The sequence below is a fragment of the Dendroctonus ponderosae genome, unplaced genomic scaffold, assembly GCF_020466585.1.
Source record: "Dendroctonus ponderosae isolate FM_Combo_2020 unplaced genomic scaffold, Dpon_F_20191213v2 Dpon_F_20191213_1, whole genome shotgun sequence".
Classification (NCBI taxonomy): domain Eukaryota; kingdom Metazoa; phylum Arthropoda; class Insecta; order Coleoptera; family Curculionidae; genus Dendroctonus; species Dendroctonus ponderosae.
Genome location: NW_026017110.1, coordinates 6,975,785 through 6,998,041, shown reverse-complemented (window position 1 = coordinate 6,998,041; position 22,257 = coordinate 6,975,785). Strand labels below are relative to the sequence as shown.

At 36.7% G+C, this 22,257-nt stretch overlaps 2 protein-coding genes across 3 annotated transcripts in view; both read right to left on the bottom strand.

Annotated features, from left to right (window-relative positions):
* Positions 1-249: 249 nt before the first annotated feature.
* LOC109533585 (mitochondrial import inner membrane translocase subunit TIM44) lies at positions 250-2,420 on the bottom strand. The gene is made up of 5 exons (XM_019898936.2): positions 2,061-2,420; positions 1,567-2,008; positions 1,367-1,514; positions 930-1,208; positions 250-874 (listed from the first exon to the last, which is right to left on the bottom strand). Exons 1-5 carry the CDS (start codon positions 2,124-2,126, stop codon positions 541-543), a joined length of 1,269 nt encoding a protein of 422 aa, XP_019754495.2. The 5' UTR covers positions 2,127-2,420; the 3' UTR covers positions 250-540.
* Positions 2,421-3,658: 1,238 nt separating this feature from the next.
* Positions 3,659-22,257, bottom strand: part of LOC109533581 (tumor necrosis factor receptor superfamily member wengen) — a 28,871-nt gene continuing 10,272 nt past the window's right edge. The window contains exons 1-5 of one of the 2 annotated variants that reach the window (XM_019898928.2): positions 21,445-21,876; positions 20,058-20,362; positions 19,228-19,448; positions 7,117-7,281; positions 3,659-4,627 (exon numbers count right to left, since the gene is read on the bottom strand). In XM_019898928.2, the coding sequence (XP_019754487.2) occupies positions 4,548-4,627; positions 7,117-7,281; positions 19,228-19,448; positions 20,058-20,362; positions 21,445-21,543 (870 nt within the window). In that variant the 5' untranslated portion in view covers positions 21,544-21,876 and the 3' untranslated portion in view covers positions 3,659-4,547. Of the gene's footprint in view, positions 4,628-7,116; positions 7,282-19,227; positions 19,449-20,057; positions 20,363-21,444; positions 21,877-22,257 lie in introns of those variants that run through there. The other variant, XM_019898930.2, reaches the window with a different exon arrangement.

Genomic DNA, 22,257 nt, shown 5'->3' with positions numbered 1-22,257 from the left:
GTAAAGAGAGAGCTTATTTAAGAAACATAGCAAAGAAAGAGTCCGAAAATAACCTATTTTTGGGACATTTTTTCACGCCTAGTTTCTTGTCTCTGTTATCTTGCCAATGTCAATGTGTGAAAATTGCTTAAAATGCGAGTCCACAAATTGCAGTAGTGACGTCACGGAAGCCAAATAAAGTGCGTTAATTCAAAAGTTGACTACCTCCTTGCAATAAAATCAGTGAAAGAATTTAAAACTTTCAACTTCTTCGTTTTTCTATAAAAGTATATATTACTTTAAATCTGTACAATAAATTGTACAAATTGTACACCCGGATATATTTTGGCCACGATCGCTGACCGACCTGAAATCTGAAATAATGCCGATCAGATCTTCACTTTTCGTCCGGCTTAGCCAAACAGCCATAATTCACTCTGTTTGTTTGTTTGTACATCGAGTACAGTTTGTCTTATTAACAAAAAACAAGAAGACAAACTCCTAATCGCCCTTATCTAATTAAGAATTGCCGTTTAATGGTGCTGGTTGAGAGAGGACCAATCACACAAACTGTTCGTTGCTGCTTGCTGAAAGATCAAGCAGCCGCCACGCCGCTCTGGGATCGGTTTCTGTGATATCCCTGCATAGAACCCACACATGGGTGACTCTCATTATTTTATCTAAGTCTCCATCCACCACATTGCCTTCTACATCTTTAAAAACCATCATTTGTTGCGAGGTGAAAGATATAATGAGAACAGGTCCTTGGTCCATAACTTTGCCCATTACCAGATCCACATTGTCTATATCCAAGATTTTAGACTCGATTTTGAAGCCCTTTTTATACGCCTCTTGAATGGGAATTGAAAACAGATTATATGGACCTTCATGGCACCTGAAAATATATCTTTGAAACTCTAGCGGTAAGGCCAGAAAGTAGCCAAACCTACCAGTCTTTCAGCACCTCCAAATCGCCCCTGGTCATGGCTTCGAGAATGTTGGGAATTATATCAGTTTCACACTGTTTCAAGAAGCGCTTCGTGTCGAAACTGTTATCAATCTTGCAGATTTCAGTTAAAGTCTCTGAAAGTTCAGTCTTCTGGAACAGCCCCCCCATAACATAGGCGACTTTCTCCGTTAAAACTTTTGAGGCTCTAATCACGGGGTTTTCGCTTTCCTCGAATTTCAACTTCCAGTCCATTACTTTGTGAACGTAGGGATTGTTGTCTCTGAAATAATAAAATCCTTCGTTTGGTTCCTCCGGGTATGTTTGAATGCGTAAGCTTGATTCAAATGCAAGTGCACAAAAAATGGGTACTAGTGAGTTTTGACTTCCTTAAGGAAAAGGTTTCACCGACTAATAAAAGCAATAAATGAAAAAACATACTTAAAGTTTTGCCAGGACTGATAAAACTTTGAATCCTTGTGCAATTCCACTCCTGTTGCTTCGGCGTTCGCTTCGTAGTACTTTTGATTCTGCACTGCGGAAGTTTCACTCCTTTTCCTCAGTTTTATTGGGCTGACATAGACTCGGCCTAGTATAGCGAAAAGTTGATAAATTGGGAATGCTAACTGACCAGGTTTTACCTTGCATGCTATCGCTATCCATTTCCTCCTTCACCGCTTCGGTGGCTTTGCTGATGCTCTGAAAGACACCGGTTTTGCCAATGCCTTGCGCTTTTTCCCCAATAGAATGCGTAGTTTTTGATATCCCCTCGCTGAGCTTTCCGGCTTTTTTCACTATTTCCGATTTGCCTGCCTCGTCTATCGCCTCTTGCACCTTGCCTTTGATGCTGGTTAACTTCTCCTTGAATACATCGCTGCTTTTGGACGCCTCCTTTTCCACTGACTCGAACTTCTGTCGTGCGGCTTTCAATGCATCGCTTTGCTCCAATTTTTCAGCCTCCTCTTTGAACTTTTTCAGCGACTCCTTCATCTCCTTGTTTTTGGCCATTTCGTCGCGGAAATTATCATATAGTCTGGACAGGAAGGTGGGCCGCTTTTGGGGCTCCTTGGAGTAATGGCGAAACTAGAATTTTACGTAGAAGAAATGGTAAAATTGGGGTTGTTTGGGAACTTACCCCATTCCATCCATTCCGCGCGCTTCGAGCAGCTTGGTGAATAAACAATTTGCTAATTTGATGCATTTTACCGGAAGTTGCCTTGAGGTTGCGATAATTCTTTACGATAGCTCGCACGTTTTTGATCACTGGACCTTGCTAGATAACCTCAAAATGCCCGTAGCGGATAGTGGTGAGAAAAATGGGAATTAAAGAACAATTTAACAATAAGTAACCTTTCAACTAATAGAAACTGATAAAAGTAATTGTTAAATAATCATTGTGGATATTTAGGAAAGGTTTTCACTAGATTTCTTGACGTGCGTAAATCGCACATAAAAAGCCGGAATCTGACATTTGATGTTATTACCAGTTATTACCATATTACCATAGAGTAAGTAAAATAAGAGAGATGGCAATCATATGGGCGTCCTTGTTATTTTACTTTCTCTATGGTTATTACGTAACGCGACGGTAAACTGCAATTAAATCACGCTCATCCGCCCGAATCACGAGTTTCTGCTGTTTAATGGCGAGTGCACAAAATTTATTTCTTCGATTTTTAAACCGAAAAATTGGCGATTTTCTACAAAAGAAACTTTTCCTTCACCGTTTTGTCGTATTTTCCTAACCTGAGTTTTAAGGCTTGAAACTTTCCGACGTTTACTGTCAGAGTAATTTTTAGACTTTCTCTAGGGCTTCAGGACTTTGCTTCAGCTCAGCTTCAATGGTTTGGGTACAGGTAGGACTTACATTTTTATTCTTTAACGCTTTTGAAACGGCCACCAAATACTGAAACTTCGCTGTGAAGTTTCAAGGGGGGTCATTTTCCAGTTTACCAGTCCCAACAACTAACTCTTTACTAATGACTTTTCTTAATGGTGTTTCATGTGGAAGGACGGTTTTGACCACCATTTAGTCTGCTTTTTTCTTCACCCCCAGTTTCCAAATACTTACGAGAATAAATGTATGTGAACTATTATTATTTGGTGGGCGTTTCCGCGTTTACCTGTTTACAGCCATACATTCGTTTTAATGTGGACCTTTTTATTGTTATGTAACACTGGATTAGGAGTTGTTTGCAAATCGATTGGTTAAATCGAGTCCAATCGAGCTAAATAGGTGGCAAATCGGTTTAATAAGCGACAACAATTTTGCGTTTTACTTTTCTAACGTGTTGCGCTTTCCTAGTGCAGACGTAGTCTAACAAAGAAAAAAGTACTTAATAGAATGGACCGAAAGTGGCACCACATGGAAAGTAAAGCTTCCTTTAGCGATAGCTGAACTTTCCATTCCAATACTTGTTAAATCGGGGATTTATTTGTATTACCCACTCTTAATTCTTTATGGAACGCCAGCAGAAGATCGATTTCAATCAACTGTCGCCCTACAATTAAATTTTCACCTTGTCTAATTTTAGACCTTTTCCAGAATCCAGATTGACTCTTTAATATTCATAAGCTGAAGCGAATGGGAAGCTGGAGTTCATTCATACTTCCCTGCCATCCAATTTATATTTAATTGGTCGGGATATTTATATATTTTCATTGGATGCCAGCCATTCCTCCTTCTAAATATATAAGTATTTATCAAGGAAATTGGGGATAAAAAAACGTATGTGTTTTACGACAGTGTGACAATATATTTATGCAATAATCTAATACATATCACGCCCGCATTAATCTAGGCCATATCTACAAAAATGGGAGAATCATAATAAACTTTGCATGTAATCATTCTCTGACTTAGTCGTAACTTTTACAAATGGAAAAATCAAAATATACATATACTAGCCGGTTAGTGTCTAAGAAAATAAATAGCTTCTACTCAAGGTGTACTTTGCACATTAGCGAAAATATTTGGACGAGAGCCCCTAATAGCTAAGCAGCCACATTTATTTAAGAATAAATAAAATTTAGTTTAATTAATATACAATTTGTAATGCCACTTTTCAGAGCTACTGGAAGATAGTTATTTACAATAATAATTATTGAGACAATAAATTATGCGCGTAATTACAAATGTTGGAGCACCAACCGATCTATTGTTTCCCTGTGAGAAACATCGGCTGATGACAGAGTTGAAAATAATTCAGAAATCCTTACTTTTATCAAGTTGTGTTGGTTGATTGAAAGAACCCATACTCTCGAGAGTTTCCTGAAGGACCTTCAACTCCAAATCCCCTCTTAACATAAGCACTTAAAAATAAAGTCAAGGAACAATAGAACATTCAACAGCAAATATTATCTGATTATATTACAACACATAAATCAGAAATACGTGCATTTCGTAACTTCGCGTATTACTTTACAACGGATTTTAACACTTTACTAATGAATACTTTGTGCAAATCAATAGTATTTTTTGCCTTTAAGAGTGTCAAGTAGAAGATAATAAATTTAAAATCTTCTAAACGACGCGTTCGATCTTCCTCTAACTCGGGATACTCAATCACTAGGTTTTTTTAAAACGATATACGTTGGTTACGGTATACGGTTGGGAAAATGCCTAGTTTTGGGCTTTATTTTCTTCGATGTAGACATTTCCTTTCGGCTTAGAGCTGCTATTTTTCTCGTCCTCTTTTCTCACTGCAAGAAAAAATCCTTTAGTTGAATGGAAAAACGATACCACAAAAGTTAGATAATAATTTGAGTGATAAACTGGTGAAGGATTTCATAATTTCAGTGTCCTTAGTACTCGTAATGCGCTAAATATTTCAATTGTGAAATATGCCTGACATTTACCATGTGATTTCTAATGGAAGTACATGAGGTAATATCTTGGGAAATTCCTTGATCTAGTTAATACTTTTTACGTATTTAGTTGCCTCCAACCAGCGTTAATAAAAGAAAATGGAAAACACTGTGCACTTTGCTGTTTATTATTTTCAGCAAAAGAAACATTTTTCTAGCACACTTAAGAAACATATTTTAAAACATTTTGGCTACGATCTTTGTGTAGACAGGAATCATTTGCTGCCTTAGATCAAAGCTTTAAAAAAAGGGCAATGAGACTACAGGTAAAATGTTATATTTATTATTTACCCTGTAGACGGTTCCGTTAAATTCAAAAGAGTGCTCGCAAAGTCAGGAAGTACGCGTTTTGCGTAATTAGCATCACTCCGAAATAACTCAGCTTTACTTTTGGGTCATATAATACTTTCAACTGCTTCCTGTATCCAAAACAGAGTACGATTTTAGAACTATTTTTTCCAGTTTTCTAGCCCTCCGATCAGTTAGGCTCCGCAATAATTGGAAACAATGGAAAAATCCCTCCCAAAGAGCGGATATGTAGGAAATTTTGGTGTAGGATGCAATAAAATATGAAAATGTAGTCGCTCGAAGAATGTATCAAAACTTTTCTAATACGTGACTTATTTAGGATGTCATTAAGCAATAGACACGTTCAATATGGTACCATTTGATGCCTTCATGGTTCTTTTTCGTGAACCTTTAATTAAGAGCTAAGACTCGCATATAAATTAGTCAACACTATGAGTTGATTAATTGATAACTGTCGCGAAGAATAGAAAGAACTCGAGAATTTTTTTAGAATCGAGTGTTGTACTGTACAAAATGGGTTCCTTTTGTCAATTAATGCATCGAAATCTTCTAATTTGGTTAATAGAACCCGAGTTTTGGAAGAAAAAGTGCATGTTTTCTTGTGTTTTGAATAGTAGATAAATGTTGTTCTGTAATTTTAAAAAAATTAGTGTTTTGCAGATTTACTGAAAATAAGTTTATAAAGTGAGATTATGGGGCATTGCTTTATATATTTATTAAGTGTTTGCATCCTTCCATTTGGCCACGATTGCAATTTGTAAATGTTTCAACACAAGAGGGAACATTCAGGACTTTCTAAATTTTCAACAAACCAAACCAAAGCTCTGAATAGGTTTAAATTTGCTGCACCTTATAACTAGGGGTTCTTCTATAAATATCCAAAATTACAGCCTTAAGTGTCTAGAAGTTTGCGAGATGTGAATTTTTAACCACAAGCATTTACATTTGAGACTAAGTATTTCCTGATTGCATCACTTCTTCAAAAAATTCCTGGCACATAGTTGCGAGCTGTAAATTCATTGATATTTTGTACGGTCAATAAGTTAAATAAGTAAATCTTCTTTCATATCTTCTTCATATCCAAAATTTCGGCCTCAAATTTGGTCAAATTTGATAGTTGCGAATTTTTAACCATAAGCGTGTCTGAGGACCACAAAATACAAAAAAATTGCTTTGAACTGAAGCATAGCTGTGAATCGATTCTCATTTGGAAGGGTCAATAAGTTACCTAAAGTTTCATCTACAATTAGGTAAAATCGCAGCTGTTCATTTTGCCAAGTTTGCGAGTTGGGAATGTTTATCCAGAAGGGTGCACTCGGAGAAAATTTTTATTTTTATTTAACAATAATCTGCAACGTTTCAAAAAATGCCGCAAATGCAGAACCAATTTAATTCTAGCAATAATTTGAAGCATTAAAGAGCGAAAACCTCCAGGAGTCCAAAAAAAGGGAATTTAAATTACAATGCAGAGCGGAACTAAACATAAAAGTGCGGACATAAATAGGGCGTAAAATAAGGAATTATTTTAGTAACTGGTGAAATAGATGAAGCTCAAACAAAATGTAAATCAAGTCGCTGGTTATAAAATTACTGAATATTTTGTAAAAGCTCGCAGCTAAATAGCTGATCCAGAATTAATTTGGACTGGACAAAAAAAGTTCGATTCCGTTCCAGCATTTCGGCGGCTTCCTCAATGAGCGTTGCTGGCATTTTTCGGGATTCTTGCACTTTCAGTCGCGCCAATAAAAATGAAGCGTCCCCGTTCCCGTCTAAATGCTCTGTAAAAGAGTTCTTGTCGCATATCATTGCGCTGGAAGTTAATTTTGCTTTTACCAGAAAACACACACTAATCTACTTTGCTTAGTATTGCACCCTAATCATATCTTGAGCCTTTTGAGCCACATCCCTTAAGACGTCATAACAACGCATTCAAGTCCCGTCTACAGTAATTATTCTGGAGCTTTTCGGGCATATGTTTTCGGTTTTTTGTCGGGGTTTGTTTAGAATAGCATTACCGCTGAGCAGTTGTTCCAAGTAAACACATCTGGTGTCGAGATAATTCTGGTCGGTTGCAGATGAACTACCCATCACAAACCCTGTACCCTCGCTTTCGAGAAATTCGCATTTCTCCGTCGATGTAGCCGCCATTAAGGAGAGACGAGCTGAAAGTTCCTCCACATCTGCAACACAAAAAAAAGTTGCTAAGTGCATGCAGTTGAAATTTGAATAATTTAATTGCGTTGTTACTTTGGTACGCTATGAATTTTGAGCACTTTAAGGCCTGATTTAAATTCATCCGGAAGTTGCTTGCGTCAAAAGTTGTAATGAGGACTAGAGAGAAAATTTTAATGGTAAGCAAGAAGGTTCTCCATTCCTGTTGCTGTAGATGTTTGGACGGTTGAAAGTCACCCACAAGGTGCCTTCTAAATCAATTAAAATCACGAAGCACTCCATAAAAGAAAATGAAATTCATTGATTAGAAAATGATTATTCGACGCAATGCTTCAGCAGTTTGCAAACCGTATTGATTATTATTAATGTCGATTGATTGGAACGTGATTTACGATTAATTGATTTCATTTTATTAGTGTTCTTGCTCGATTATGGCCAACCGTCTATGAAAAACGCTTCTAGAAATAGACACTAATTAAAGCTCGGTTTGTATTGAATTCGCGAAATTGGATATCAATAAGCAGAAGCCGACAGCAGGCAATTTCCAGTCTTATTCTGGTTTATAGCGCTATAAGTATTAGGTGGCAAAGAGGATGATTTATCGGAGTTTCTCATCCGATCGATGCTGCTAACAAATTAAAATTCCGATATTGAAATGTTCCTCCAACAGCCTCAATCTGGCTGGGTGATTGATGCTTTTTGCTTAACCTACGCGAAACGTTTTTCCAAACTGTTGTTTTAGGAACATGAAAGGAATTAATGGAATTTACCAAAACTCTATTCACTAGAGCGAGAAAAAATCTGTTTTGAATAAAAGGAAATACTGATGCCGATGTCTTCTTATGTTAATATGTTGCGGCCTTTCAAGGCAAGACTTTTCAACGAACCGAACCGATCGCATCTGATCATGAATTTCCTACGGTTGCGAATGAATCCCGCGTGCATTTTGATTGGGCCCATACATGACAAAAATAAATTACCGAAAAATGGTAGACTGTTATTTCTGCGAATGAAAATATGTGTGAAAAACTGTCCGTCGACTTGTTTACTGGCATAGATTCCAGTCGGAACGGCTAACCTACAAAGAGTTTATGTAATTTGCTTTTAATGAGCGGAATTTTAATTAGCAACTGTTCATTGAAGAGCTGGGATTTTGGGGAAGAAACTGATGAAAATTTGCTGGGTTTTTCAATTGGTTTTATTAAAAATTATTGTTGTGATGCTTTATTCTTAAACCTTTATTGCTTTCAAAAATCAGCGGCCTTTAATAGCAGAAAGCATGAGATACAGTAATTACTTCACTTTTTCTGAGGTATTGATGAATAGTGCCTCAAAACGCTATTGGGATTCTAAATAGTACTTAAATTAGCGGACTAAGACGGTGGCGATTTTAATCGGCTGAAAATAGTTTGTGTCGCCACTTTCTTAATGAAGAAAGAAGACACACCAAATGATCAGCCAACAAAAATTTCAAAATTTCGCTTCTTAATTTTTTTTGCACCCAACCGTTTTCTGGAAAATCATATTTTATTCAATGATCCAGATCAGCAGCTTGCAAATGTGCTCAATAACACGCCCGTCAAAAATGGAACCTGGTTTTTTAAACACTCTGTATCTTGGGCTTTTATTAAACGGCTGCAGATTGAAGTAATTGGAATTTTTCATAAGAAACTTAATTGCTTTTACTTTTTGTATGCTAATCAAAGTCGAGAATAATTTTTATGTTTATTCACTTTGCAACCTATTCTGAATTATTGCTTGCGTAATAAAATGTACACGAATGCTAAGCAGCAAAACAATTTTTTTAGTGTAAACTGTGGATGAATCTTCACTTGGACGCAATGTGATTAAAGATTTTTCAAAACTTCTGAAAAATAGAGCAGCTGCTACGACTGGGAAAAATAATCCACAAAAAAAAAGTCTACTAAAAAAATTATAATTTCCGCTTCGAGACTACTATCGCATTGACTACTTTCCCCGAGTGTAAACAATAAGTTAGGTTTTCCTCAGATTCAATTTGAATAAAATTCAAGCTTCGACTGGGTTTTGAGAAGATTGATCAAAATTGAGGCCGGTGATACGACAAATGAAAAAACGAGCGCACGTCTACAAATTGAGGACCGCGTTGCAACTTTTTGTCGCTATAACAATGAATGAGGCTGAAATTTGAGCAAAACTCCAGCTGAGGCTAATTTTTGAGAAATTTCCAAAATTGAGGCTGCTATGTAACGGTGGCAAATCGCGCAAGTTTAATCAGAAAAATTGCAATTTATAATCCGCCAGGACTAAAGAGTTGAAACTTTTGTAAAATTTGAGTAAAATGCGAGCTGAGGCTGATTTTTGTTGAGAAGCACGCAAATTTAAGGCTTCTGACACGTAAGTTTAAAAAAAAATCGGTTCGGTTTTCCTGATTTCATTGAATTCCTTTTTACATTTTATATTTTATTTTAGGCCTTTGTAGAAAACATCGCCTGAATCTTCTTGTTACAACGCATATAATGATTTCATGGACAAGGTTTTGGTTTCAAGTCGGAAATCGAAAAATGTTGAGTTTAAGGGAAAAACATTGATTAAAGCGATTCGTGTTAGATTTTAACAGGACGATTATTTCTTAGTTTTTCTCAGTATGGGCTGAGTTTAAATTTTTTCATTCATTTCGCTTTTAGCTGTGAACTTTGACTTTATTTAAAATTGAAAATTTAATAAATCACTTATAAAATTTTTAAAAAATTCCAAGAACAACGCATCCAAACAACAAAATTCGAGGAAAGCTGCAAAATTGTATCTCGTTTCTGAACAGTCCAATTTACATACATCCTTGGCAAAGAGCTTCTTGAATTTTTATTTGATTATTACTTAGTTCCTCGAATGGTCGGGTTTGTATCTAAGCGCGTGATCAGTTTGGGAAAATATTCAGTAATCTTCTTGGTCTTTATCAATCGCTTTTAAGCACTACGTGGTCTTAGACAACGTAATGTGCATTTATTTGAAAATGCAAAAGTTTTCAAATTTGCTTCCACAATATTTGCAGTAAGAGTCAATGGGTACTAAGATTAAAGTAGAACACTTGAGGAGAAGTATAAAAACAGTTTCGGAAATAAACGTTTGATTGAACATCGATTGAAACTGCTTCACGACTGAACGGTTTGCTGCGCCTTCGCGGATTAATTTTAGAAAAACCATAGAAAATCACGGAATTGGTTTTGTAATGGAGTTATTATTGAAATTGGTCTTTTTGTGGCTTTACGTGCCGAACGTGTCGTAAACCGAAGGCTTTGACCAATAAATCAATAATTTCTATTGAATTGAAAATTTGCAAATTTCCTCATTAAAATGCACAAAGAGAAACAGTTTAGCTGTCTACCACAACACATGTATATCGTGCAAAGACCTATTTATTAAATAATTGTTCAACCACAATGAAAACCGCAAGACACATGTCCCATAACGTATTGTTTAGCTTTGTAATTGTTGTTAACTATCACATCCTTACATGTATTTGTTCAAAAACAGCCAGCCCGTCATTAGCTTTATTAATTCCTATTGTTTAAGCAGCGTGTTTGCATCTTATTTATTAATTTAAATAATTAATTTGACCTAGACACGCTTCATTAGATGGGTGTTTCACTGTGGCAATTTCGTTCAGTTATGCATTTATACTGCAAGTAGAGCACCTTTGGGTCAAATAAATCGCCGATTGGATTAACCAGTTAACGGGATCTGAAGAATATTAATAATTATTAAAGAAACCCTACCTGAGCCGGCAATACTAACAAGTGACAAAACAACTTCGAGAATCGATTAAAATTGCCATTAATCAACTTCAAACAAAGTTAAGCCAGAAAAGAGGTCTTCTTTTATACTTTTATATCAATCAAGGTTTCCCTTTATACCGTTTACACCCAAATAAATTGTTCTTTGAATTTAATTTGCAAAAACTGGCTAAACCAGGTTGAATGCAGAATTTAATATACCTAAATAAAATGTAAATAGAAAACTGAAAAATCGCCCGCACTTAACAGCGTGGAAAACCACAGCAAATCCGAATCAAAATTCGATTTTCAGCGAACTAAAAATAAAAAACCCAAACATAAATATAAAAATGAATTATGGCTGTTGGTTTCCGTCTGATGATGTTTTAATGGTCTACCTGGCTGCAGGGCCGGATATTTGCGTTTGTATCAATTTACTTTCCTAAATTATTTTTTCAACTCGTACCAAAAGCAGGTTTCGAGTTTTAATATTCTGATCGCCTTGCTCGATTGATTTATGCCAAACAACTGGTCGACGTATCTACCCTCCGAAAAATTGCAATTTTTGTATCTTGGTTTAAGTTTCCATACAGCCCAAGTTGCCTACGACGAGTTTTTTTTCATATGGCAACTCAATCAATATCGACACTTCCTCTTTGTCGGCGAGGCCATGAAAATACGTGGTCGGATTAACAATTAGCCACTGGATTCTAGTCGGAAGTCTGCATGACATTATTTGTTATTTACACATAGCTCGGTTCCAACTTTATGCTATTCTATAAAGAAAATTGGCATCCCTCGGACAAAGAATGAAAAAAAACAAATTCTGTACGGTATAGAAGATACTTTCAAAGTACGGAAATAGGCATCAAAAGCATCAAATCGCTGATTAACCATCACAACTTACCCGTTGATTTTGAAAGAGTTAGTTGGCATTTTATTCCAAAATGCAATTTTCTGGATATTGACTTGAAGCAACGACAAGTACGCAACTTACCACTTCCTAATAATAAGTTGATTACCATGGGAGGCAGCCAACGTTAAATGCGCTTTACGACAAAATTATGCATTTGAAAATCGCCTAAGTAGTTTCTTGACTGCGATGAAGAGAAAATGAACTGTTGATGGCTATATTGTCGCGACTGTGGAAATAACTTAAAATGTGTAAAATCCTAAAAAAATTGCTAATAAATGAGCACTCTGTTTCCAATCTAGTTACTCGCCTACCGTGCTTTGCCGCTGTTATGTCCTGCAAGAAGTCTTAAAAGCTATTTTTGGCGCAAAAAGTTTGTATACTTTTACCTTTAAAATAGGAGTATAATGTGGGGAAACTATAGCAGGCGTTTATTTTTGGCTCAATTCCAACGAAAATTGTGTTGCAAAACTCAACAACAAATTGGTTGAGAGAGAGTGAGTTGATTGACGCATAAAAGCGATCCAACTTCTAATTCGGCACCAATATTAAGATAAATGATACGTTATGAAGCATGTGACCCTAATATGAACTCCAGAGACTATAAATCCCATAAAACTGAACGTTACAAGAAAATCGTCTTAGTTTTTGCCATAAATCGCCACCGTTGGAGGGCAAATAAAGGAACATTGAAACCGGATACAAGGGAGGTGTCCAATTAAATTAAACCGGAATCAACATCAACGCCCTGAAACCCGTAAATTGCAGTTTATTTGCCTGAAACGAGTTATACCTGTTGGTTTACAATACGTTCAATGAATTTATCTGGAAAACCTAGTCTAAATATTTGCGTCAAAGTCTGCCAGATGCTGGTATTTTCTTTAGGATGTTTCGGAAATTTTATTATGACGATTGTGCATTTGGGAAAAGCTCCAAAATCAATAAAATTTCTACATTGGCGCATTGAACTTGCAGGAACTTTACTGTATCGTAATAATTCTACATGAAAAGGTAGATAAAATCCAGGAAACAACGTTAGTAACAAGAAATATAAAACGACGAATAAAATCAGTTAAAAGCAAGCGAAAATCAAACATGACTAGCAATAAATAAAGCGTGTTTTTTCTAAGCCATGTGGAAATTGAGATCATCAAACAGTTGATCCAATATTCAGCACCAAAGTACATGCGATTATTCAAAGCAAGCATTTTTTTTCGTAGCCTTGACGTGTTGTTTCACGAATTAGAAGCTAATGTTAACGTAATAACATAGACGAACATCATCCACTGACCATCTGCTTTGCAAAACTGCTAAAATATTCTGGGAAATCGTACAACAGGTGTATCTGGTTTATGGAAATGGCAGCGTTTTGTTTAAACTAAACTAACCATTTTCGAAGCCGGCTTTTCTGGAAAGTAATTGCGATAATTATTGATTGTCAGCTTGAATAGATGTATTTACAGGCTGCGAGAAATGATTTGTAGTCTGGATATTGTCTGTTGAAGTGCAAAAGTCTGGATAATATTTATTGAAAACGGGGGTTTTTTAAATACATACATCAAACACAGTTGAGCGGAAAACTTTTGATTTCGTGGTCATTAAAAAAATCAATTTTTCGGTAATTAAGAAAATCTTAACTATGTTAAGAGCGGCTCCTAAATTCCAGCCAGTTTAGTAACACTTTAAGCGACTTTTAAACGGTGGCGACATTTGGGGAATTTGATAAAAGTGCCTGTTAAAAGGACATTAACGAGTTAATGCACATACGATTATGTTAAAAACGCACCAACATACCAATGGAAAAACTCACATTCTTTAAAACCGCTGCTTTATTTAGGCAGTGAACAACCACGAAGAGACCGAGTTGGCTTTTTCCTAAAATCATTATTCAAGTCATCTTAGATTTAGGCACAGATTTTGTGTGTCTTTTCTCTCTTTTCAAGTCATCTTCAGGCGATTTTTGCGAAATTTTTGAATGTGCTCTTGATTTCTGACGTTTTGCAGGCCTAAATTGGGCATTTGTTTTCGCAATAACTAGAAAAGTTGGAGAGTCATCTTTGCGCGAATTTGGTAGGACAGGGCGTGTCTTATGAGCTGAAAACGTTTCCATTTTGAGTCATCCTCAGGGAATTTTCAGGAAATTTTTCCTCCTAAACTAAGCTTTGTATCGTAAAAAGTGATTCTTCATAAAAAATATGTCTTCTTGAAAAGTATACAGTGATAATTTCATCAAGCTTCTCGCATCAAAGATTTTGGAGAAATCGTCAAAACCCTATTTCGACAAAGTTTCAATAGTGTCAAAATTCAATAATTTTCCGTCTGTCCCTCTAATCCTAATCCGAGATTTTTTTTCGAAACAAGCCCGCTCACTTTGCATGTATTTTCATCAGATGAGAAAAGTTCTGCAAAGGAAGAATTTGGAAACAAAAGTTTTTTGGTGAAAAATTCGCCGGTCAATTTTCACTGAATACGGGAGGTAAAACTGCATACAAAACTTGGTATCCACTTTTCCGCTAAAGTGATCAACAAGCGAGCTAATAAACTCACTTACTTGTGGCCAGTAAAGTGTTTTACTGGCCGGTTTCGATGGCAGCTTTTTATATTTTACTATTCGTTCGATGTTGGAACGTGCATCCAAACTCGAAGAATCAAGCATAATATAATAACAATGAAATAATAACTAGAGAAAATTATGAGCCAATAAATTAGCACTCGTTTCCAGTAGCTAATACCTGAACATCAATACTCGTAAGCACCATTCATTATTATTTCTCATACTACAAATTCCACAGCCATGTTACCAAAGCTAAAAATGGTTTTGTAGTTGTAATAAATGGGCCCCCATAAAAGGACTATAAATTCACGCCGTTGCGTACTAACTAGGCGGACTGGTCAGATGGCCTTCTTCCAAGCATGGATAGTATATCACAAGAATACCATCTTGGTCGCATACAGAATTTATTACTTGACGACCGTAGAATTATTGTTGTTTGCCGTCATTTATAATACACAAACACTCGATCTAAACAGCGAAAATGTCGATTTGTTGCTAAACTTAACAAACAGCTTCGCAATGTGTTAATGGTATGGAAAGGATGAGTTAGTGGAACCAATTAGGAATATTTTGCAAGGACTTAACGAAGTCTGATAGAGAAAGTGTGTGTAAACCACGCAGAAAGTGTTAAAATTTCGATCTTATCGAGAACGTAAACAGGGGATGGGCGGATTTCCATCCTACTAGCTGAGATTTCATCATCAAATTTGTCAGCAGGAGAACAACTAGAGTAACATTGAGCAAATGTTTGTAGCAAGTAAATGTAATCCGTAGTTAAACTTTAGCAGTTTTGTAACTACTTCCACAATACAGCTTTCCAGATGTTTCCTAACGTTTTCAGCGGATTTGGACACGGCCATTTGTATGGTCTGAGGCAAGATAAATGGTTGATAAATTCCCGTCAAATCCATACAAACGTCCGGTAATTAAATCGGGATCTGAATGGCAGCGACTTGACTCCAGAACTTTGAAAATCCACTACGAGAGCGTAGAATGTGCGCTGTTTACATTGGGTTCCAGATGTGGAAAATATGAATGATTGTTTACATGTAGGACGCGTGTTTAAAACTATAAGCCGGAAATGAAGTTCTTATAACGTTACGTTTGCTAAACAGAGGAGGAAATTATATAAGCGACGTTGCCCGACTGCGTGCTCGATGATAAATTATACAATTTACCCTAGGAAAGGCTTCTAATCTAGCCACCTCGCGTTCCACCCAGTTTTTCTACAGAATTAAATCCGTACAATACAGCTTCTATGACCTAGAAAAAATCAATGGTCATTATGTACTGCGTTCCACACAATTTGTTTTTCTCATCATTATTTTCACAGTTTGCTGGCTAAAAACTGAACGTAATTGCCGATTTGTTTTCCTCTCATTTCCGCGTGTAATTGTTTGATCGAAACCACTGCGATCGAACCGGAAATAGGAATTAAATATTTAGAAAGCTTTCCTGCAATCATTCGTCTTTGTTCGCGTAAGCCATCAAACATCAGGGGCATTTTTGCATGAAAAAACTATTGGTTGAAAGCAGTGGAAAAATATCATTTACTAGCTTGAATAGCCAATCAACTGAATCAACAGAAGAATAATCAGCGTCGCAAAAAATGTGCCTTTTACCCAACAGTACAGATACGTATTTCCAGTCTGCATAATTGCATTTTCTGATTTTCCCCGTGGACATTCTCCATTATTTGGCATCGTTTAGAATTTGCGTTCAGTTTTCCGACGATGGCTTTGTCCTCCGGTCCAAATCTCATTAAATTTTGTTTACGTCGGCGTTCCAGAAAAACAACTTTCGGCCACCAAATTAATTAGAGTCGAAAAGCTTAGCTGACGTTATTTAATTGACTTCTAAAATGCAAATTTGATGGACAGTCCTGAAGTCCGCTGAAACTTTTAGTGCCCAATTCACACCCCAAAGAATTGCCTTGTAAGGTAAACCAGTTACCATTGAGAACTCCGACCTAAGTGTTGTTGCTTCAATCATGTATACAGACAGATTTCTTAAAATTTCAGATGTTGACTAATTTATTTAAACAGAAACTTAAAAAAGCAGAAAGTCACCAGTATACATTTTAACGAAACTGGAGTAGAAGAATTTTCCATTCACTTTTAGAGGAATTTATTCGGCCGGAAGATGCCTGTGCTCGCTTGAGGGTTTATACTAAAATGCCATAATTTAAGGGCAAGAATGGAGTTAAAGTGGCAATTTCATTCATATTCATCCAGGGACTCCAGAGAAACATGTGCTTAACCGTCTGGCGAATTTGCAAATTGGAAAGCTAGAAATACGGCCACAGTTTTCACGCAAAACGGGAAAATTCAAGATTAATGCGAGTCTTCAGAACGGCTCTTAGTCTTTGGCTCGTATTTAGCGAATCAGATAGAGCGTTAAATTGCGTACTTTTTTTATACCGAATGTCATTTTAGAAATGTTTCTAGTTTTAACCCCAATTACAAAATTCAAAATTAATGTGAGTCTTCTGATCCGCCCTTATTCGTCGGTTTGTATCTAGAGAACCGGTTGAGCTACGAAACTCTAGTTTTCCTCACCAAATAGAGTGTTTAATTGTGGACTTTTTGTACCGCACATCATTTTAGAAGTTTTGTAAGTTTTCACGCAAAATGCAAAAATTCAAAATTAGTGCAGGTTTTCTGAACCGCTCTTATTCGTTGTCTCGTATCTAGAGAACCGGTTGAGCTACGAAGCTCTAGTTTTTATTACCAAATAGAGCGTTTAATCCCGGTTTTTTTTAACGAACATCATTTTTACCGAATAGCATTTTAAAAATTCGACTAGTTTTCACGCAAACTGCATAACTTCTCATTTAATGCGAGTCTTGAACCGCTCTTATTTATTGTGTCGTATCTCTAGATCTCTAGATCTGCAACTAGAGCAATAAATAACGTACTTTTTTTTGTCTCGAACGTAATTTTAGATTTTCTGCTAATTGTTACGCAAAATGCAAAAATTCGAAATTAATACGAGTTTTCTGAACCGCTGTTATACTTTGGATCGTATCTAGAGAACCGTTCGAGCTACAAGGCTCTAGTTTTGATTGCCAGATAGAGCTTTAAATTGCGTACTTTTTTATATCAAACATCATTTTAGAAAACTTTCTAGTTTTCGCGTAACATTTAAAAATGTATGCTAGTCTTCTGAACCGCTCTTACTCGTTGGCGCGTATCTAGAGAACCGGTTGAGCTACGAAGCCCTAGTTTTCATTTCCAGATAGACCGTTAAATTGTATAATTTTTACACCTAACATCATTTTAGAAATTTTCCTAATTCTCACGTAAAATGTAAAAATAGAAGAATTGAAATTTTTGGCTGTTAAGACTTATCATTGAAATAATCTGGATTTTTTTGTTGGTTTGTAGTAGGTGTGGAAATTTGAGGATTAAAACCAATAGATTATACTGTTAAAATTAATCTCCTGTTTAGATTATTAAATGTAATGCACCTTAAACTCTTGATAAATTGTTCGTTAATAAAATTCACATTTTTCCTCTGGAAACTTTACAAAATTGGACATTTAGACGGATGTTGTGATTTCTTTCGTAAAAGTTGCCGACTTTCGTAGAAAAACGCCCGTAGAAAAAAGTGCAACTTTATAGGCTTTCTCAGAAGCTTTTTGCAAAAGAAAACAAGAAAAGGGCCATTTTCCAATACTGTTCCATAAATACTGATGCACATAAATAACGGAAAAGCGTAACTTTTTAATTCACGAAGTAGTTGTTGGAAGGTTTAATGGCAGCGATAAATCAACCCATGTAATTGTAGCATGTGTGCAAAAACGAATGGGACACACGCCAATACAGTCGCTTAATTTGGACGAATGCATGGAGTGCTACCAAACCAGTTGTTTTGTTGCAATTTAACTAGAAAAAAAACTACTCACAGAAGCTTTCCCAGCAGTTTTAAGTGTAAATTTGAGTGTTTATTGCGTGCATTTAAACATCAGAGAGTTGGAAATAACCGGGTATGGAACTGAAGTGAATTGGGGACAGTGACTGTGTTTTTTTAATGAGGAAATTAATTTTTTGCAGACTTTGCCAATTAGAGAAAATCGGGGAAAGGCCGTTTTAAAATGAAAAAAATGCCAAATTAAAAGCCTCAAATCCTACTAGAAACTAGAAATTTGGTTGAAAAAATTGCATGTTTCTTTGCCCTAAGGAAAACACAGTAGATCGGCAAAAAAATTATTACGTTTCTGAAATCTGGATGATTTTCCACAATTTTCCTGAACTACTAAGTTAGTTAAGTTTGTTGCATGGTAAACCCTTTCAATATGTGTGTGTTAACATGAAATGCCTCAGTTCGGGGAAATTAACGCCCCTGTTCGTGTCAATCGGGAAATATGCATTTTCCAGCATTGGGCAATTTCGTTGATTAAGTGTCTCTGTTGCTGTCAATTAGCCATTCAATCGCTAATAGCTTTCGGTGTTTATAGAAAAATATTAACTGCTACCAGTATCGAAACTGTCAACCTTATTTAAAAGTGTGACTAACAAACAACAGAAATAAATACAATTTGCTTTAGCAATTAGCAGTTGCTTGGGCAATTCGATGCAAAGAAGCTCGGCATAAAGTGAAAGTTTTTCGACATTAATCCCATTGAAACCAAGTACACATTTAAGCAACTCGCTCCTTTCGCCCATATGGATTTGATGCTAATACCAGCTAATGCGACCTTTAACTGAATGAATCGGCAGAAAAAATCACTTACCAGCTTCGAAATTCTCTTTCAAGCGCCGCCACTGTCTGGCCTGGTGCAACGAGTACAGGGTGATCACAAGAAAAAACAGGATGCAGGCGAATACAGCCGAAGTCAGGGCAATCGCCTGCCAATCCCAGACGAGCGTCTCGGCGCTGGAGAACGGCGCCTCTGAACTGGCGACTTCCAGTGCCGCCGGTGAGGGTGCGTCTCCACGTACATCTTCCCCATATCTAAATTCACAAAACGTTGAAAAGAATCATCCAGAATTTCCGATTTTTTCAAAATGGATATAAAAGATTAATGGAAATGTCAAGGATCCTAGTTGAATTGCTAGTGACATAACTGAGATGCTGATGAAGTTGTGAAGAATCCATAATTCCGCAATATTATGCAATTCGACGGAACACGTTTAAAATAAATCCTCATATGGCACTCTTGCGGATGGGTTTTGCATACCAATCACTTACATCATTTTTCCCATGCTGCACTTGAGCTTAAATGGAATTAAATCCTTAACATGCGGAACACACACTTTTAACTAAATTGTTCATGTAAATGTACTACAATACTAAATGGTTGGCCACCATAGCAAACCGTACCAACCGATGAATCGGAGCCTGACCCACTTGAATTCGATTTTCGAGACCGTTTAAACCCAGACTGGCTGGGTTGTTTCGCTCACAAATCAATAAGGTACAATAATGCAATTGCAGCAATCGTTGCCTGATTGTTCATGGAAATTATCGATGGTTTCGACACCATTAACACCGCGACCTTACAAAATTCGTCGCGAAACTGAAAGTTATTCATGCAGCATCTCAACTCTTTAAGCGTCTTACCTCCAAACCAGCTCTCCCTCTTTATTTCGGTGCTTTTCGTGTCGATGCCTGTCATGATGGTGTCGATGAGGGTTTCCACTGTTTTCCACCAACAGTTCACTTAAATCACTAATCGGCCCACAATGAGTGTCTCTGTGCAGTTCGCAAGGCAGTAAAACGATGGTTCCTTGCGAACACTCTGTACAATTCATGCAACGTTGCTGTTGAGCGTTCAGGTACTGGTGTTTCGGGCAAATTGAGGCAAGTACTGTACTTGTGGTCAATAGCAGAAGAAAGAGTGTGGGCGAGTTGGTTTTTACCATCACCTGGAACAAGAAAAATTCGTTTAGATTCGAAAACAATTTCAGGAAAACACGATTTTTCTTCCATTTATATTTGTGTGGTTGCGGATCGAAATGCTCCCACTCGAAACCGAAACATTCCTCAAATTACAATCTGTCTGGATTCCGAAAGAGAATGACATATGGTTTTCTTGAAGTCGGTGACAACGCATCACACCCCCATATCATGTATCATTTTCAGATATGGGTAGATGGGAGTTCTTAGATTCGCTTCGGTTGGCACGTTTTTTGGAATATAATTGGTAAAAACTCGCTATTGTCAGTCTCCATGGATGTTTTTTCCTAAACTGTTTTGACCCCGTGGATTTTTGAAGTTCCATCGGTTTCCCAATATTCTTTTAAAAAGTTTATCGCAAAAACAGACAGAGTAAAATAGGGGTTTCCTAGAAACATCATAAATCTGCAGTTGCTACAAATCGAATGCACCCCGTAGCGCAGCAACAAATTGCCTGAGAGCTCTGGCGATGGTCCAGAATGAAAGCAACATATCGGAAATATCTGGCCTTGTCGCGCTTTGCCTAATTACGAGGGCATATTGCTTTCAATTCAAATCTGCGACCTGCAGGTTTTTGATGCAGGGTGTTCACTAAGCAAGTGCTTGGTGATAGTGATTAAGTAATCAAAAGAGTACTGCGATATTCTTTGCGACCTAACTTTTGCTCTTTTTTATTTGTGAAAAAATGTCTGGCGTCTCTGCTATTGATTTTTCCTCTGAATTTTAATGAATCTCGCTGTGAATTTGCTTTTATGTAAGACTCGTGTTTTGATTAAGCAACAGAGTTTATTCGCTTTGGGCAACTGAGGAATTCGCGAGTGTCTTGGTACAAAAACTACGAGAACTTTTTGTTTGGTAGCTAAAATCAACTAATTTTTTTTGAGTTGATGCATTAATCTCCTTTTGACATTTACGTCCTCTTTACAAATTCTTCCGCGTTCATAGTTTTTGTGCAAACAAATTATGGCTGTTCTGTATATTCTGTAGAGTAAAAGATTGAAGACAAAATCTCGCCTTCCCATGATGAAATTAATTCCAATATGAAACATACATGATTTTCCCGGACGAATTGAGTTCCCTTTCCAAACAACTGCTGTTCCAACTCTAAGCCATTCAATGGTTGATGTTTAAGCCAAAGGATATATTTCATTTTGCGGAACTGGATCCTCCACTCTGTTTCATCCGTCTGGATAGTCGCGGTTCCGACATTCGCATCCTTTTCACCTTCATTTGCCAGAATCCGGGCATTCCGGCCCTTGTCAGTCAAGTTAGCGACCACGACTCAGTTTCGAAAATCTCAATGGCTCAACAGATTACATGCAAACCGTTAAGGGTGGATTACATGGGAAATTCCGCGCCAAAAAGATATGCAAATGTCCAGGATGAACACATGAGATTATGGTCTATTTGACAGTGGATTTAGTTGCAGAGCAGAAATGGGTCAAGTGTTAATGAAATTAACATTGTTTGGAATTCGTTCTTTCGCACAAAAGTTATGTTTATTTAGTGGGAAAGCTGGAAAAGTCGAATCCTGCAATCGAAATTGGAAAAATGAGTTTCATTTTCGGATGTTTAAAACAGCCAACAATATTTTTTCCAGTAAAATGCTCATGTTGATCTGATCCACATCCTTTATTGCCATCTATCGACTCTCTATAGGTTTTTGAAGTGTATATTTTTTCTAATCCTTAGATTAACTGTCTCATAAAGCCAATCAAAGGCGATCGAAATGGATTCAAATAGAGTGTCGACAGATTATTTTCGCCATTTCACATATCCGGACGATTTGAGAGTAAATATTTTAAATTTGGCAAAAATAGAGTGACTCAAAAATCACACATTAGTAGAAAAATCTTACTAAACT